At 51.0% G+C, this 17467-nt stretch overlaps 1 protein-coding gene across 2 annotated transcripts in view; it reads left to right on the top strand.

Annotated features, from left to right (window-relative positions):
- Positions 1-1849: 1849 nt before the first annotated feature.
- The window catches only part of ITGA3 (integrin subunit alpha 3), a 44946-nt gene continuing 29328 nt past the window's right edge, over positions 1850-17467 (top strand). Inside the window, exon 1 of one of the 2 annotated variants that reach the window (XM_038753353.1) lies at positions 1850-2078. In XM_038753353.1, the coding sequence (XP_038609281.1) occupies positions 1891-2078 (188 nt within the window). In that variant the 5' untranslated portion in view covers positions 1850-1890. The remainder of the gene's footprint in view (positions 2079-17467) is intronic. The other variant, XM_038753352.1, reaches the window with a different exon arrangement.

Raw genomic sequence — 17467 nt, 5'->3', positions numbered from 1 at the left:
TGAAGTGACTTACCCCAGTAGACAAGTGGCAGAGCCAGGATTAGAACCCACGTCTTCTGCCTGCCAAGCCTGGGCGTGTGCCACTAGGCCATGCTGCTGCTGCTTTAATAATAATAATAATGGTATTTGTTAAGCTCCTACTAATAATAATGGCATTTATTAAGCGCTTACTATGTGGCAAGCACTGTTCTAAGTGCTGGGGAGGTTACAAGGTGATCAGGTTGTTCCACGTGGGGCTCCCAGTCGTCATCCCCATCTTACAGATGAGGGAATTGAGGCATAGAGAAGTGTAGTGTCATGTCCAGAGTCACACAGCTGACAAGTGGCAGACCCGGGATTTGAACCCATGACCTCTGACTCCAAAGCCAGGGCTTTTTCCACCAAGCCACGCTGCTTCTCTAACTAAGCTGCTTCTGCTTACTATGTGCCAAGCACTGTTCTAAGCGCTGGGGTGGATACAAGCTAATCAGGTTGTCCCATGTGGGGCTCACAGTCCTCATCCCCATTTTAGAGATGAGGTAACTGAGGCCCAGAGAAGTGAAGTGGCTTGCTCAAGGTCACACAACAGACAAGTGGCGGGGCTGGGATTAGAACCCATGTCATCTGGCTCCCAAGCCCGGGCTCTTTCCACTAGGCCATGCTGCTGCTTTAAATAATAATTAAAATGGCATTTGTTAAGCGCTTACTATGTGCCAAGCACTGTTCTGAGCACCAGGGTGGATACAAGGTAATCAGGTGGTCTCAAGTGGGATTCACAGTCTCCATCCCCATTTTCCAGATGAGGTCACTGAGGCCCAGAGAAGTGACGTGACTTGCCTAAGGTGACACAGCAGACAAGTGGCGGTGGCAGGATTAGAACCCACGTCCTCTGTCTGACAAGTCCGGGCTCTTTCCACTAAGCCATGCTGCTGCTGCTTTAAATAATAATAGTTAAGCACTCACTATATGCCAAGCACTGTTCTAAGCGCCGGGGTGCATACAAGGTAATTCATTCATTCATTCAATCATATTTATTGAGCGCTTACTGTGTGCAGAGCACTGTACTAAGCGCTTGGGAGGTTCAAGTTGGCAACATATAATAATAATGGCATTTATTAAGCGCTTACTATGTGCAAAGCACTGTTCTAAGCGCTAGGGAGGTTACAAGGTGATCAGGTTGTCCCAAAGGGGGCTCACAGTCTTAATCCTCATTTTACAGATGAGGTAACGGAGGCCCAGAGAAATGAAGTGACTTGCCCAAAGTCACACAGCTGACAATTGGCAGAGCCGGGATTTGAACCCATGAACCTCTGACTCCAAAGCCCGGGCTCTTTCCACTGAGCCACGCTGCTTCTCTCTAACATATAGAGACGGTCCCTACTCAACAGCGGGCTCACAGTCAGGAAGGGGGAGACAGACAATAAAACAAAACATATTAACAAAATAAAATAAATACGTACAAGTAAAATAGAGTAATAAATATGTACAAACATATATACAGGTGCTGTGGGGAGGGGAAGGAGGTAAGGCGGGGGGCAATCAGGTGGACCCACGTGGGGCTCACAGTTTCCATCCCCACTTTCCAGATGAGGTCACTGAGGCCCAGAGGAGTGACGTGACTTGCCCAAGGTGACACAGCAGACAAGTGGGGGAGGCGGGATTAGAACCCACGCCCCCCGGTTCCCCAGCCCGGGCATTTTCCACTCAGGCCCGCTGCCTCGTAGCCGGCGGCTCCGGCGATGGGCGGGTGGGTGGGCGGGGGGCGGTCCCGGGCCCGGGCCCTTTAAGAGCCGCCAGCCGCCCCCCGCCCCTTTTCCCCGGAAGAGCCGCAAGGTGGAGAGGCGGGGTCCCCGGGTCCAGCGGGGGTCGGTCCGGAGCCGGGCCGGGGGGCGGGTGGCACCGGCCCGCAGCATGGCAGCCCGCGCCCCTGCCCTTCGCGCTTGGCACCTGGTGGTCTGCGCCGCCCTGGGCACGGCCGCCGCCTCCGCCTTCAACCTGGACACCCGGCTCCTGGTGCTGAAGGAGGGCCGGGCGGCCGCCGGCCTCTTCGGGTACTCCGTGGCCCTCCACCGGCAGACCCAACGACGGGCCCGCTACCTGTGAGTGGGGCGGGGGGCACCACTCCCGCAATCCCACCCACCCTTCGCCAGGACTCAGTTTAGGCCCCCCCCCCGTGGGACCCTGGATTCCATTAGCGCGGCCGGTCCTTTCTATCCTGAGACCCAGGGTGGGTGGGGATCGCGGGAGACCCTCCACCTCGCATCCCGGCCTCCCCCCACTTTCGACAGATTCAGTTTAGGCTTCCCTTCCCCCCACCCTTGTGGAATCCTGGATTCCATTAGCGCGGCCGGTCCTTTCTATCCTGAGACCTAGGGTGAGTGGGGGTCGCGGGAGACCCCCCCCACACACTTTCCACAGACTCAGTTTAGGCTTCCCTACCCCCTCCCGTGGGACCCTGGATCGCATTAACGCGATAGGTCCTTCCTATCCTGACCCCCTCCCCTATTGTGAGTGGGGGGTCGCGGGGGACCCCCCTGCATCCCGGCCCTTCCCTCACTTTCCACAGACTCAGTTTAGGCTTCCCTCCCCCGCACCCCCCACCCCCGCCGTGGGTCCCTGGATCCCATTACCGCGACAGTTCCTTCCTTTCTTGAGCCCCTCCCTCATATGGGTGGGGGTCGTGGGGGACCCCTCCCCCCCGAATCCCGGCCTCCCCAATGTCTCCCGCAGGCTCAGGTTTGGGCTTCCCTCCCACCCACCCCCATCCCCCGTGGGACTCTGGATCCCATTAACGCGACAGGTCCTTCTTATCCTGAGCCCCTCCCCAATGTGGGTGGGGGTCGCGGGGGCAGGGAGTTGAGGGATGTGCTGCAGAGATGGGGAGCGGGGGTGGATAGGGGAGAATGAATAAACCCAAACCTAAGCTGGTCAGCTGCAGGGTGACCGGTGTGCGCGAAATCCGCTGCCCCCCAATGCGGGAGGGCAAGGTGGGGGCACCCACCCACCCCCACACGCTCTTCAGCCACCTGCGCCCCGAGCCTGGGACCCCCCCCCCCACCTACCACCGCCCCCTCCTGCCCCTCGGGGTCCGGGTGGGTATTATACAGCACAGGCCCAGACCTGAACCTGTTGAGCCTTGACCGGCGGGCCGTGGGCCGGCGGTTGCTGCCCCCAAATCATGGATTAATCCCCCGCATCTCCCTCCGGCAGGTCCAGACCGACCCCGCCCCTCTCATCCTGCCAGCCCGGGCTTCTGTCACACACACACACACACACACCCAGCTTCCCCCGACCCCCTTCCCACCCCCGCATTCCTCGGATTCATTTGGAAAACGCAGGATGGAGCGGGTTTGTTTGGTTAGAGCCTGGTGGAAGGGTGGCTCCGCCTGCCTCCAAGTCTTTTGGGGTCTTCGAACCCCCCCAACGGGAGGGGGTTTCCAACCGCCCACCCCTTTTACCTCCACCCCACTGGACATAGGGACGAACCCGCCCTGCCAGCCGCCCGCAGGTCCAGCTGAGAGGGGATAATAATAATAATTATGGTATTTAAGTGCTTTCTATGTGCCAGACACCGAACTAAGCGTTGGAGTGGTTAAAAGCAAATCATGTTGGACACAGTCCCTGTCTCATGTGGGGCTCACAGTCTTAATTCCCATTTTATAGATGAGGTTATTGAGGCACAGAGAAGTGAAGTGACTTGCCTAAGGTCACACAGCAGGCAAGTGGCAGAGCAGGGATTAGAACCCAGGACCTTCTGACGCCCAGGCTCTATCAATTATGCCAGGAAGCCATCCATTATCCATTATGGGGGAAGCCAGGCGTGGGGACCATGGAGGTTGCCCAGGCTCCTATCCCTGCTGAGGGTACAAGGTCTTGGGAACCCTCCAGGGCTCTGGGCGGTCAGCATAAGGTGCCAAGGGGAAACTCTCGGACAGCCAGTAACAAAGGACACCGAACACCCCAATACCACCAGAAACCCAGATTTGTTTATTGCCAAGTGTCAGTGCCATTTCTGTTGGGGTCGGGATATGGGAGCGCTTAGCCCACCCCCATGCCCCTTGGGGACATCTGTGCCCCTCTGCCTCTCTGGCCCTCTCTCATTCTGCCCCCTAAAGGAAGACACTAGCCTGGCACAGGGTTTGGAACCAGTTGCTAGCCAGGGCAGATGGGTGGTCCCTCTACTCAGATAAGAATTATTATGGTCTTTGTTAAGCACTTAGTACAGTGCCTGGCACCAAGTAAGTGCTGGGAGGGGCGGTACAACCAAATTGGGTTGGACACAGTCCCTGTTCCCCATGGGGCTCACAGTCTCTTAAACCTCATTTTAGAGTTGAGGGAACCAAGGCCCAGAGAAGTTGCTTGCCCAAGGTCACCCAGCAGACAAGTGGTGGAGCCGGGAGTAGAGCCCGGGTTCTTCTGACTCCCAGGCCTGTGCTGTATTAAAAAAAATAATAATAATGATGGTTTTTAAGCGCTTACTATGTGCCAAGCACTGTTGTAAGTGCTGGGGTAGATCTAAGGTTATCAGGTTGTCCCACCTGGGGCTCACAGTCTTAATCCCCATTTTACAGATGAGGTAACTGAGGCCCAGAGAAGGTAAGTGACTTGCCCAAAGTCACATAGCTGACAAGTGGCAGAACTGGGATTAGAACCCAAGACCTCTGACTCCCAAGCCTGTGCTCATTCCACTAAGCCACGCTGCTTCTCAAGGAGGAGTGAGTATGAGGCCCAGGGAGAAGGAGAGGCCAAAGCCCGGCCCCCACCCCAGAGATGGGCTTTGCCCTCCTTTCCCCGCTCCGGGCCTCATATCCACCACTTTCTTATCCTGGCTGATGTCTTCCTTCAGTCAGACAGTCGCATTTATTGAGCACTTATTGTGTGCAGACCACTGTACTAAGGGCTTGGGAGAGTACAGTACAACAAGTATATTCCCTGCCCAGAGTCAGACTGAGAGAGGGCTTGACAAGGCAGAGGTGCATAGCTGCCCTGGAGGCTGGGGTAGGGGTGGGGGGAAGGGGAAAGGAAACTGAGCTCTGCCCTCCCAATACCCCCCAGGAATAGTAGCTGGAGAAATGGCCCCGAAGCTTTGCGACGAACAAACCTGGGGTTCTGGTGCCCTCGGGGTGTTTCTTTTTATCATTTTGTTGAAATGGTATTTAAGCAGTAGTGCCAGTCACTGTACTAAGCACCAGGGAAGATACAAGCTAACCAGGTTGGATATAGTCCATGTCCCACATGGGGCTCGCAGTCTTAATCCCCGTTTTACAGATGAGAGAACTGAGGAGAGAATAATAATAACAATAACTGTGGTATTTGTTTAGTGCTTACTATGTTTCAGGCCCTGTTCTAAGCACAGGGGTGGATACATGTGGGGCGCACAGTCATTTTACAGATGAGGGCATTGAGGTACAGAGCAGTGAAATGATTTGCCCAAGGTCACATGGCAGACATGTGGCAGAGCGGGGATTAGAACCCATGTCCTCTGACTGCCAGGTCCGGACTCTTTCCACTAGCCACCTGTTTGAGGGTGGGGCCGAGCCCTTGGAAATGAGGTAGACTCCATGCTGCTTGTCCCCCTACCCAGTCAGTGCTCTATAATACTGCTGGGCCCAGGATTTAACCCTAACTCCGTACCTCCCCCGGCCCATGTTTTGAGGATGATTTGGTGGGGGGGGGTCGTGACTGAAACATCACTGCCCCCACCCCCCAAAACCACCCTACTTGGGCAGCCACCATTCACCCTCTGTGGGAAGCTCCTTTGAGCGGATGACTGGGCCCTCTCCTTTCCCCATCCCAGCAGTGACTGCTCTCCTCTCCCCTCAGGGTAGACGTCCAACCTCTGCCCCCCTACTCCCTCCAATCCAGCAGTGACTGGTCTTTATCCTCCTGACTCCCTCTCTCCTCTCTCCTCTCTCCTCCCTCCTAGTGCTGATATCCAGCCCCTGACTCCTTCCCCAACCCAGCAGTGACTGGTCCTTAATCCTACTGACCTCCCTCCCAGCAGTGACTGGTCCTTGGCCCCCTGACCCCTCTCCCCCCATTGCTAACATCCAGCCTCTGCACGTCTGCCTCCCCTCCCACTTCCTCCCAGTGGGTGGGGTCTCTGAAGGGAGGGCACTGTCTTCAAGACTGGGGCTTGCCTAGGGAAGGCTAACTTCCCCCAGGAATCCAGGAGGAGACCAGTTCGCCCCCACCCTAGCCATCCAGCCTGGAAGGCAGAACACCTGGGTTCCGAGCCCAGTTCTTCCTCCCATCCCAATGAGATACTTCTGACCTCATGTTGACAGAGCCACCACCATTCTACAGCTGGGGAAACTGAGTCCTGGGGCAAGGCCTGTGGGAAGGCTGACAGTCCGAGGGTGAATGGGAAGACCATGAGCTCATGGACCTTGGGTTGCTGCTGAGATATTCTTGGACCCTGGTCTTCACTCCGGGCCCCTTGTCTCGTGAGGGCATATGCTTCAGCCTCTGGGCTGGCCAATGCTTCTAATCAGAACTAATGCATGACTCTTTTGCTTAAGAGCCAGTCTGGCATGGTTTCCCCTTCCCCCCTCTTAGCACCCCTCTTTCCCCGCCTTTCCCCTTCTCTCCCCACCATTTCTTCCCCTCTTTTCCCCCTCTTTCCCCCTCCCTTTTTTTTAATTTGTATTCAGCACTTACTATGTGCCAGGCACTGGGATAGATACAAAGTAATCAGGTTGGACACGTCCATATCCCATATCTTAATCTAGACTGTAAGCCTGTTGTGGACAGGGACTGTCTCTATTGCTGAATTGTACTTTCCAAGTACTTAGTACAGTAAGTGCTCAATAAATATGACTGAATGAATGAATCCCCATTTTACAGATGAAGTAACTGTGGCATAGGGAAGTGAAGTGACTTGCCAGAGGTCACACAATAGACAAGTGGCAGAGCCACGATTAAAACCCATATGCTTCTGATGCCTAGGCCTGTGCTCTATCCACTAGGCCGCGCTGCTTTTCCACTCCTTTTCTCTCCCACTCCCAAGTCTCTGGACCTGCTGCTATTCCTGTGTCCTGTAGTCTGTCAATGGGGGTCTGCTGCAGATTTCCGCCCAGATTTGTATAAATAATGTCATTTGTGAATTGCTTACTGTCAATCATATTTATTGAGTGCTTACAATGTGTAGAGCACTGCACTACTCTCTGGGAGAGTACAGTATAACGATTAGGCATGTTCCCTGCCCATAAGGAGCTTAGACTCTAGAGGGGGAGACGGGCATTAATATAAATACATTACAGAGATGTACATAAGTGCTGTGGGATTGAGGGCGGGGTGAACAAAGAGTGCCAATCCAAGAGTAAAAGCATCGCAGAAGGGAGTGAGAGAAGAGGAAATGAGGGAAGGCCTCTTGAAGGAGATGAGTTATGTTATGCTCTGACACTTTTAAGTACCAGAGTATAAACAATCAGGTCAGAAATCCCTGACCCACATGGTGGGTCATGGTCTTAAGGGGAAAGAGAAAGGCAGCATGGCCTAGTGGATAGAGCACAGGCCTGGGGGTCAGAAGGATCTGGGTTCAAATCCTAGCTCTGCCACATGTTTACTGTGTGACCTTGGGCAAGTCACTTCACTTCTCTGGGCCTCGGTTCCCTCATCTGTAAAATGGCGATGAAGACTGGGAGCCCCATGTGTTACAGGGACTGTGTCCAAGCTGATTAGCTTGTATCTACCCCAGAGCTTGGTACATAGTAAGTGCTTAACAAATGCCATAAAAAGTGTTTTATTTACATATGAGGAAGCTGCATTGCAGAGAAGTGAAGTGACTTGTCCATGGTCATGCAGCAAGTGGCAGAGACATTAGAATCCAGTTGTATATTGTGCTCCAAGCCTGACCTCCTGGCTGTTGTAAGCAGAGTTGGGTGGTGTCTGGGAAGGTGAACCCCGAAGTTGGGTCTTGGAGACTTGAATCAATAAACATGATTGATTGATTGAGCCCAGAAACCAACATTGGGAAACTGCAGAGGGATTCCCAAGGCCCGCTGTCTCTCTGCAACTGGGAGGAGCAGAGAAGGCAGGCCTAGATTCCCAGCTCCTTCCCAGTGTCTTCCTCCGGAAGCCCCTCCCCCATTCCTCCTCTTTGGGTGCTGTCCCAACCCCGTGGAGAGGGAGAGAGAACTTGAACCAGGAAGCAGTTGTGGAGGGAAGGGTGGCTGACTCCAGCCCTGGGGGAAAAATACCTGCTAGGTGTCACCACCCCTGCCCCCCTTTTCTCTCCCACTTCCGGTAAACCTCCTCTGGTGTGCTGTCTGGACCTTGAGCTCGTTCACATAGTCACCTCTGAGGCCATTCACACCGTCAGCCAGATGGTGAGATAATGATTGGGATATTCGTTAAGTGCTTACTATGTGCCCAGCACTATTCTAAGTGCTGGGGTGGATCCAAGAAGATTGGGTTGGACACAGTCTCTGTCCCACGTGGGGCTCATAGTCTCAATCCCCATTTTGCAGATGAGAACTGAGGCACAGAGAGGTGAAGTGATTTGCCCACGGTCACACAACAGATGTGTGGCGGAGCCGGGATATAGAGTTGGGGTTGTTTTGTGCCTGGAGAGAAGGAGCTGGGGGAAACAAACTGAATCACCAACTTTCAGTCTCTAGAGTTCTTGTGTGTGACATCAGGGATCTGCTGCTTTCTATTTCCACCCTTGCAGCTGGAGGATTCAAGTCACACCTCAGGAAAGATTTCCTGATTGTATAGCCCTGGGAAAGGGCGGAGTGTGGTGTTCAGATTTGCTTCTTTGGAGGCCTTTCAGTCAGTTAATCATATTTATTGAGTGCTTACTGTGTGCAGAGCACTGTATTAAGCCCTGGGGAGAGTAGACTATAGCAGACACATTCCCTGCCCAAAGTGAGCTTACAGTCTAGAGGTGGAGGCAGATATAAACAGAAATAAATAAATGACAGATATGGACATAAGTGCTGTGGGGCAGGGAGGGGGGAATGAATGAAGGGAGCAAGTCAGGGCGACTCCTCTCCTATTTTGTCTGATTTGTCAGAGGTCAGGGGGTGGGCAGAATGACTTTTTTGTGGTATTCAGCTTTTACTATGTAAGCACTGGGGTAGATACAGGCTAATAAGGTTGGACGTAGTCCATGTCGCATGTGGGGCTCACAGTTTTAATTCCCATTTTACAGAGGAAGTAACTGAGGAGAAGTCAATCTCCAGAGGCTACCAGTCAACCTACACATCAGGCAAAAACTCCTCACCCTCGGCTTCAAGGCTCTCCATCACCTCGCCCCCTCCTACCTCACCTCCCTTCCCTCCTTCTACAGCCCAGCCCACACCCTCCGCTCCTCTGCCGCTAATCTCCTCACTGTGCCTCATTCTCGCCTGTCCCACTGTCGACCCCTGGCCTGGAATGCCCTCCCTCTGCACATCCACCAAGCTAGCTCTCTTCCTCCCTTCAAAGCCCTACTGAGAGCTCACCTCCTCCAAGAGGCCTTCCCAGACTGAGCCCCCTCCTTCCTCTCCCCCTCCTCCCCCTCCCAATCCCCCCCACCTTACCTCCTTCCCCTCCCCACAGCACCTATATATATGTATATATGTTTTGTACATATTTATTACTCTACTTTATTTGTGCATATTTATTCTATTTATTTTATTTTGTTAATATGTTTTGTTTTGTTCTGTCTCCTCCTTCTAGACTGTGAGCCTGCTGTTGGGTAGGGACCATCTCTATATGTTGCCAGCTTGTACTTCCCAAGTGGTTAGTACAGTGCTCTGCACACAGTAAGTGCTCAATAAATATGATTGAATGAATGAATGAAGGTCACAGCAAACAAGTGGCAAAGCTGGGATTAGAACCCAGCTCCTCCTGACTCCCAGGCCCGGGCTGTATCCACTAGGCTTCCTCTGTGTCCTCCACCGTCCTTTCATTCATGGACGTAGATTCTAATCCCAGCTCTGCCACTTGTCTGCTGTGTGCCTTTGGGCAAACCACTCAGTTTCTCTGTGCCTTAGTTTCCTCATCTGTAAAATGGAGATGAAGACTGTGAGCCCCACGTGGGACAACCTGATCACCTTGTAACCTCCCCAGCACTTAGAGCAGTGCTTTGCACATAGTAAGCACTTAATAAGTGCCATTATTATTACTATTATGAATACAAATAATCAATGGTATTTATTGAGCACTTACTATGCGCAGAACACTGTACTAAGTGCTGGCATAGATACAGCCTAATCTGTTTGGACACAATCCATGTCCCACATGGGGCTCACAGTCCCTGTCCCACATGGGGATAACAGTCTTAATCCCCATTTTACAGACGAGATCATTGAGGCACAGAGAAGTCAACTGAGTTGCCCACACAAATAAATTACAGTCCTGTCACCCTCCCTTCCATGGGCCCGAGAAACCAAGAGCCCAATCCATCTAGCCCGTTCCAGTCCCAAACGTCTGTCCCCGATCCACCCCCACGAGGAGGCCAAGTCATAGAGACTCGGAGGAGAGGGAGAGCCAGTGCCTGTTCGCTGCTGCTGCAGGGTTTTGAGTTTATGGCTGAAACAGGAGCTGATGGTTCTTCTCTGCACCCCCACCCCCAATCCCCCAGAGAGAAGACTAATTCAGGAAATGCAGGCAGCTTGCAAGAAGCCAGAATCCACGTGGTGAACTGCACCCTTTCGGACCACCCCTGCCCCCCTCCCTGCCTTCCCAGAGTCGGGACTCTGGCTTTCAATCAGTGCGGGTGTCAGGGGCTTTATTTATTTATTTATTTTTGTGTGGGGGCATCCATCGGTTTAGACGAGCTATTGATTCCTTTTTTGAATCAGTGGGGGTTTGATTTTTAGGACATCAAAGGACCTGGGTGAGGCAGCTGAGGGGGAGACTCAGAGGCAGGGGCTGATGGGAGGCCTGGCGTTTTATTAACAACGATAATCATTCCTTGCGCTCAGACGGGGCTTTTATTTCCTCAAAGTGCTTCCATATCAATGATCTCATTTCATCCTTACAAACAGCCCTGAGAGACAGGGAGAGACAGGTTTTATTACCCCTATTTTACAGAGGAGGAAAGTAAGATCCAGAGAGAGGTTGAGGCAGAGAAGTGGCCTCTACTACAACCCAGCCCACACACTTCATTCCTCTAATGCTAACCTTCTCACTGTACTTGGATCATGTGTATCTCACCACAGACCTCTCACCCACCTTGTGCCTCTGGCTTGGAACGCCCTCCCTCCTCATATCAGACAGATAATAGGTGCTGAATGTGGCTGTCTCAGGAGAAGTTCGTACCTGAGAGGTCTCAGAGAAGTGAAGTGATTTGCCCAAGGGCACACAGCAGACAAGCGGCGGAACTGTGATTAGAACTCATAACCTTCTGACTCCTAGGCTGGTGCTTTATCCACTAGGCTATGCTACTTTTCAAATTCACTGTTCTCAAAACATCATTGTGGAAGTGGAGATTGATTACAGGGTGCACCAGTTTTGTTCTTCAATTTGAAATATTATTTTGAAATTTGGTTATTTGACCCAGAAACATGGTGCAGAATAGGCTTTCTCTGGAGATACTAAAAAATGCTCTTTAAATGAAAGGTCTTAAGAAGTAGTGTTGGACTGGACGACACATAATTCTGCTCTAACCTAATTCACTCTTGCTGCAGCCTAAACCCTTGTTCGTTCCTGATGGCATAGTGGAGGTGGAGAGTAGCCACGTCTCATCCCCTGAGCACCAAGCTCATGAACCAAGCAGCATGGCTCAGTGGAAAGAGGATGGGCTTTGGAGTCAGAGGTCATGGGTTCAAATCCCGGCTCCGCCAATTGTCAGCTGTGTGACTTTGGGCAAGTCACTCAATTTCTCTGGGCCTCAGCTCCCTCATCTGTAAAGTGGGGGTGAAGACTGTGAGCCCCCCCGTGGGACAACCTGATCACCTTGTAACCTCCCCAGCGCTTAGAACAGTGCTTTGCACATAGTAAGCACTTAATAAATGCCATTATTATTATTATTATTATTATCTATGTTGTATTGTTCTTGCCCAAGAGCTTAGTACAATGCTCTGCACACAGTAAGAGCTCAATAAATGACTGATTGACTCTTACACTGTTCCCCTGGCTTGGAACTCCCTCCCTCTCCACATCAGACTGTGAACTCACTGTAGACAGGGAACATGTCTATCAACTCTGTTCTATTGTACTCTTCCAAGCACTTAGTACAACACACTACACACAGTAAGTGCTCAATAAATATGCTTGATTTTGATTGCTCAGACAGACCCTCCTGGAAAATTGCCTCCACCAGCATGCCTTCCCTGATATATTCCCCCTCTAGACTATAAACTCATTTGGGGCAGGGGACGCGTCTACGAACTCTGTTGTATTCTCCCAAGCTCTTAGTACACTACTCTACACATGGTAGGTGCTCAATAAATACACTTGATGATGAATAATGATTCCCAGCATCCCGAGTCATGTAAGTTTATCAGCCACTCTTAATCCAGTCTCAGCATTTGTTTATATGTTTATTCGATTGTACCTTGAAATACTTATTTTGGTTTGTACAATCTCTTTTGTCCATTGCCCTCCATTAGAGAGAACAACTGGAGAAGCAGCATGGTGTAGTGGGCAGAGCACGGGCCTGGGAGTTTGAAGGTCTTGGGTCCTAATTCCAGGTCCACGACTTGTCTGCTGTGGGACCTTAACTTCTCTGTGCCTCAGTTACCTCATCTGTAAAAAATAGGGATTGAGAGTGTGAGTTCAATGTGGGACAGGGACTGTTTCCAACCTGAATAACTTCTATTTATCCCAGTGCTTAGAACAGTGCTTGGCACATAGTACGAGTTCAACAAGTACCATCATTATTATTAAAGGGGAAGCTCCTTGTGGGCAGGGAATGTGTCATGTGCTTGTTTTGTTCTTCCCAGGCACTTAGCACAGGGCACTGTATCCAGTGGATACTCGATAAATACCTTTATTACTATTACTGTGCCTGCCTAGCATTCCTCCAGAGGAATAAGAGGTTTAATCTCCTCTCAATCTTCACGTCCCCACACTGAAAAAGCTCACTGCCCATCCCCCAGCCTCCTCACCTCTTCCATTACCTATTGCCTTCCAAAATAATAATAGTGATATTTGTTAAGCGCTTACTGTGTGCTAAATGCTAGGCCAGACACAGGTTAATCAGAGACTGTCCCAATCTAAAGAGAAGGGCGAGTAGTTATTTAATCCCCACTTTATAGATGAGGAAACTGGGCCAGAGAAGTTAAGTGATTTGCCTAAGGTCACATGGAGTAGCGGATAGCGCACAGGCCTGGGAGTCAGAAGGTCATGAGTTCTAATCCTGCCTCCACCGCTTGTCTGCTGTGTGACCTTGGGGCAAGTCACTTCACTTCTCTGGGCCTCTGTTTCCTCATCTGTAAAATGGGAATTGAGACTGTGAGCCCACGTGGGACAGGGACTGTGTCCAGCCCGATTTGTATCCACCCCAGCGCTTAGTACAGTGCCTGGCACATAGTACGTGCTTAACAAGTGCCATTATTATTATTATTATTATTATTATTATTAGGTAAGTGACTGAGTTGAGATTAAAACCCGCAGGCAGCTGCAGCCAGCCCAGTGAATGATCTGGTGAGGCAAAAAGACCCCAACTTGGTCCAAGATGGGAGGGGCCTTGAGGTTGCTCTCCCCCATTTCAAAGCCCTGTTGAAGGTATATCTCCTCCAAGAAGCCTTCCTTTACTAACCCCTACTTTCCTCTTTGCTCACTCCCTTCTGTGCTGCTCTTACTTGCTCCTTCATTCTCCCTCCCATCCCCACAGCACACATGTATGTATTGTTATTTATTTATCTATTTATTTATTTATAGTAATACTTGTCTCCCCCTCTAGACTGTGAGCCAGTTGTAGGCAGGAATGTGCCTATTATATTACCCTCTCCCAAGCGCTTAGTCCAGTGCTTTGCACACAGCAAGCACTCAATAAATATGATTGAATGAATGAATGGATGAAAGGTCATTTGGGCCATCCTTTGCCTCCCAACCACAAAAGACTCTTTTCTGTCAAGTACCTCTAAGGGTGCTTCACCCCCTCACTTAGTCCATTATCTGTTGAGAATGCTTCCCCTGTTCTAACCCCTGTCCCTCCTGCTGCATCTTGAAGCCAGCTCAGGGCACCCAGGGATTGAGGGAGACCCTTTCTTCCCAGGCATGGCCCTGCCAGTGGGAGCTAAAGACAGGCTGCTCCTGTTCTAGTGCCAACCTTCTCCCTGTACTTCTATCCCTCTGCAACCTCTCACCGATGTCCTGCCTCTGGCCTGGAATGCTACCCTCCCCATATCCAACAGACTCTCCTCACTTCCCTTCAAAGCCTTATTTTGAAGGTGTATCTCCTCCAAGAAGTCTTCCCTGACTAAACCCTCCTTGTTTCTTCTCTCACTTCCTTCTGCATCACCCTGACTTGCTCCCTCTATTCTTTCTCCCCTCCCAGCCCCACAGCACTTATTTACAAATCTGTAATTTATTTCTGTTAATATCCATCTCCCGCCCTAGATTGTAAACCCATTATGGGCAGGGAATGTGTTGGTTATATTGTTATTCTGTACTCTCCCAAGTGTTTAGTAGAGTGCTCTGCACACAGTAAGCACTCAATAAATATGACTGACTGACTTTTTTTAAAAAATGGTATTTGTTAAGCACTTACTATGTGTTAGGCACTGTTCTAAGCGCTGGGGTAGATACAAGCTAATCAGGTTGGACACAGTCCCTGTCCCACATAGGACTCACAGTCGTAATTTCCATTTTACAGGTGAGGTAACTGAGGCACAGAGAAGTTAGGTGATTTTTAGACTGTGAGCCCACTGTTGGGTAGAGACTGTCACTATATGTTGCCAACTTGTACTTCCCAAGCGTTTAGTACAGTGCTTTGCACACAGTAAGCGCTCAATAAATATGATTGATTGATTTGCCCAAGATCACACAGCACACAGGTGACTGTTCCGTTCTCATCAACGGTGACCCTTCTGATCGTCCCCTGCCATGCCTGGTCCAGTCTGGCCTCTCCCCATCTGATGTGGGAGCTGGGCTCCTAATAATCCTGGTATTTGTCAAGTGCTTACTATGTGCCAGGCACTATACCAAGCACTTGGGTGAATACAAGCAAATCAGGGTGGACACAGTCCCTGTCCCACGTGGGGCTCATGGCCCAGGGGTGCTGCCTCTGGGTGGAGAACGTGGGGAATCTAATTCCCAGCCTGTGGGTTGGTCCCACCCTTCACGGCACACAGATTCCAACCGGATACGGGGCTCAGTGGCTTCCCCTTTGGCTCTGCTACTTCCCTCCTGGGCAAGTGGTGATATTGGGTAGGGGCGGGGGCATCTGGGAGCACTGGCATTATTGGAGGGGGTGGCAGTGCCTCTCGGACAGACTAGCTTCTTTCCTCCTGACTTGCAGGGCCCTCTAGGGGTCATCTCATCCAACCCCCTGCCTCCAGGGGGATGCCTTCTAATGAGGTTTTTTTTAAATTACTTTTGTGGTATTTAATAATGATGGAATTTAAGTGCTTACTATGTGCAGAGCATTCATTTATTCAGTCAGTCATATTTATTGAGCGCTTACTGTGTGCAGAGCACTGTACTAAGCGCTTGGGAAGTACAAGTTGGCAACATATAGAGACAGTCCCTACCCAACAACGGGCTCACAGAAGGGGGAGACAGACAACAAAACAAAACATGTGGACAGGTGTCGTCATCAGAATAAATAAAAATAAAGCTAGATGCACATCATTAACAAAATAAATAGAATAGTAAATATGTAAACTGTTCTAAGCGCTGGTTTTCTGAGCTCTAAGTGCTTAGCATGGCATAGTGGATAGAGTATGTGCCTGGAAGTCAGAAGGTCATGGGTTCTAATACCGACTCTGCCACTTGCCTGTTGTGTGACCTTGGGTATGTCCCCTAACTTCTCTGGGCCTCAGTGACCTCATCTGTAAAATGGGGATCGAGACTGTGAACCCCATGTGGGACAGGGAAAGAACCCAACCCAATTTGCTTGTATCCACCCCTGTGCTTAGTACAGTACCTGGCACATAGTAAGCGCTTAACAAATACCACAGTTATTATTATTACTATGTGCCAGGCACCGTTCTAAGTGCCGGGGTAGATACAAGATACAGTTTGGACACAGTCCATGTCCTGCATGGGGCTCTCAGTTGTAATCCCCATTTTACTGGTGAGGTAACTGAGGCCCAGAGAAGTGAAGCGACTTGCCCAAGGTCACGCAGCAGACATGCGGTGGAACTGGGATTAGAACCCAAGTCCTTCGGACACCCAGGCCTGTGCTCTATCCACTGTCACGCTGCTTCCTTCCTCCCAACTTGCAGGACCCTCCATCCCCCTGCCTCCAGGGGATGTCTTCCAACCTGTTCTTGAAATGTTGTGGTCATGACCCTGAGTCTGCTCTTCTGTCCATGTTCCTGTGCTAAACTGTAAGCTTGTTGTGGGCAGGGAATGTGTCTATTGTTGTACTCTCCCCAGCGCTTAGTAAAGTGCTTGGCACACAGTAAGCTCTCAATAAATAGAAGCAGCATGGCTTAGTGGCAAGAGCACAGGGTTGGGAGTCAGAGGTCCTGGGTTCTAATCCCAGCTCCACTACTTGTCTGCTCTGTGACCTTGGGCAAGTCACTTAGCTTCCCTGTGCCTCAGTTACCTCATCTGGAAAATGGGGATTAAGAGTGTTAGCCTCATGTAGGACAGGGACTGTGTCCAAACTGATTACCTTGTATCTATCCCAGTGCTTAGAACAGTGCTTGACTTTAGTAAGCCCTTAACAAGTACCATAAATATTATTTATTATTATAATTATTAATAAATATGGTTGAATGAATGGAGGGCTGAGGCGGTGTATGCTGGGTGCCTGCTGGGAGAAGCTGGATTCTTTGAGCCTAGATTGGAGGGGAGCAAGATGGGTCGACTTCTCTCTGGCCCTGGAGATTTGGGGTGCCCCATAGGGGATAGGAGAGAGGACACACGTGCAGAACCAGAAACCAGGACCCTACCTGATCCCTGACCTCCCTCTCTCCTCCCCAGGAACCCCTGTCCCCCGCACTCTCCCTAGCAGCATAGCCTAGTGGAAATAATAATAATAATTGTGGTATTTGTTAAGCGCTTAGTGCATACCGGTCACTGTACTAAGCATTGGGTGGATACAAGCAAATTGGGTTGGACACAGTCCCTGTCCCACATGGGGCTCACAGTCTCAATCCCCATTTTACGGATGAGGGAACTGAGGCCCAGAGAAGCGAGAGGATTTGCCCAAGGTCCCACAGCAGACAAGCGGCAGAGCCGGGATTAGGATCCATGACCTTCTGACTTCCAGGCCCGTGCGGCTTCTCAAGAGCCCTGGCCTGGGAGTCTGAGGACCTGAGTTTTAATCCTGGCTCTGCCTCTTGCTTGCTGTGTGACCTTGGGCAAGTCACTTAACTTCTCTGTGCCTTAGTTTCCACATCTGTAAAATGGGGATTAAATCCTACCCCCTCCTACT

The sequence above is a fragment of the Tachyglossus aculeatus genome, chromosome 11, assembly GCF_015852505.1.
Source record: "Tachyglossus aculeatus isolate mTacAcu1 chromosome 11, mTacAcu1.pri, whole genome shotgun sequence".
Classification (NCBI taxonomy): Eukaryota; Metazoa; Chordata; class Mammalia; order Monotremata; family Tachyglossidae; genus Tachyglossus; species Tachyglossus aculeatus.
This window is presented reverse-complemented; position numbering and strand designations above follow the sequence as displayed.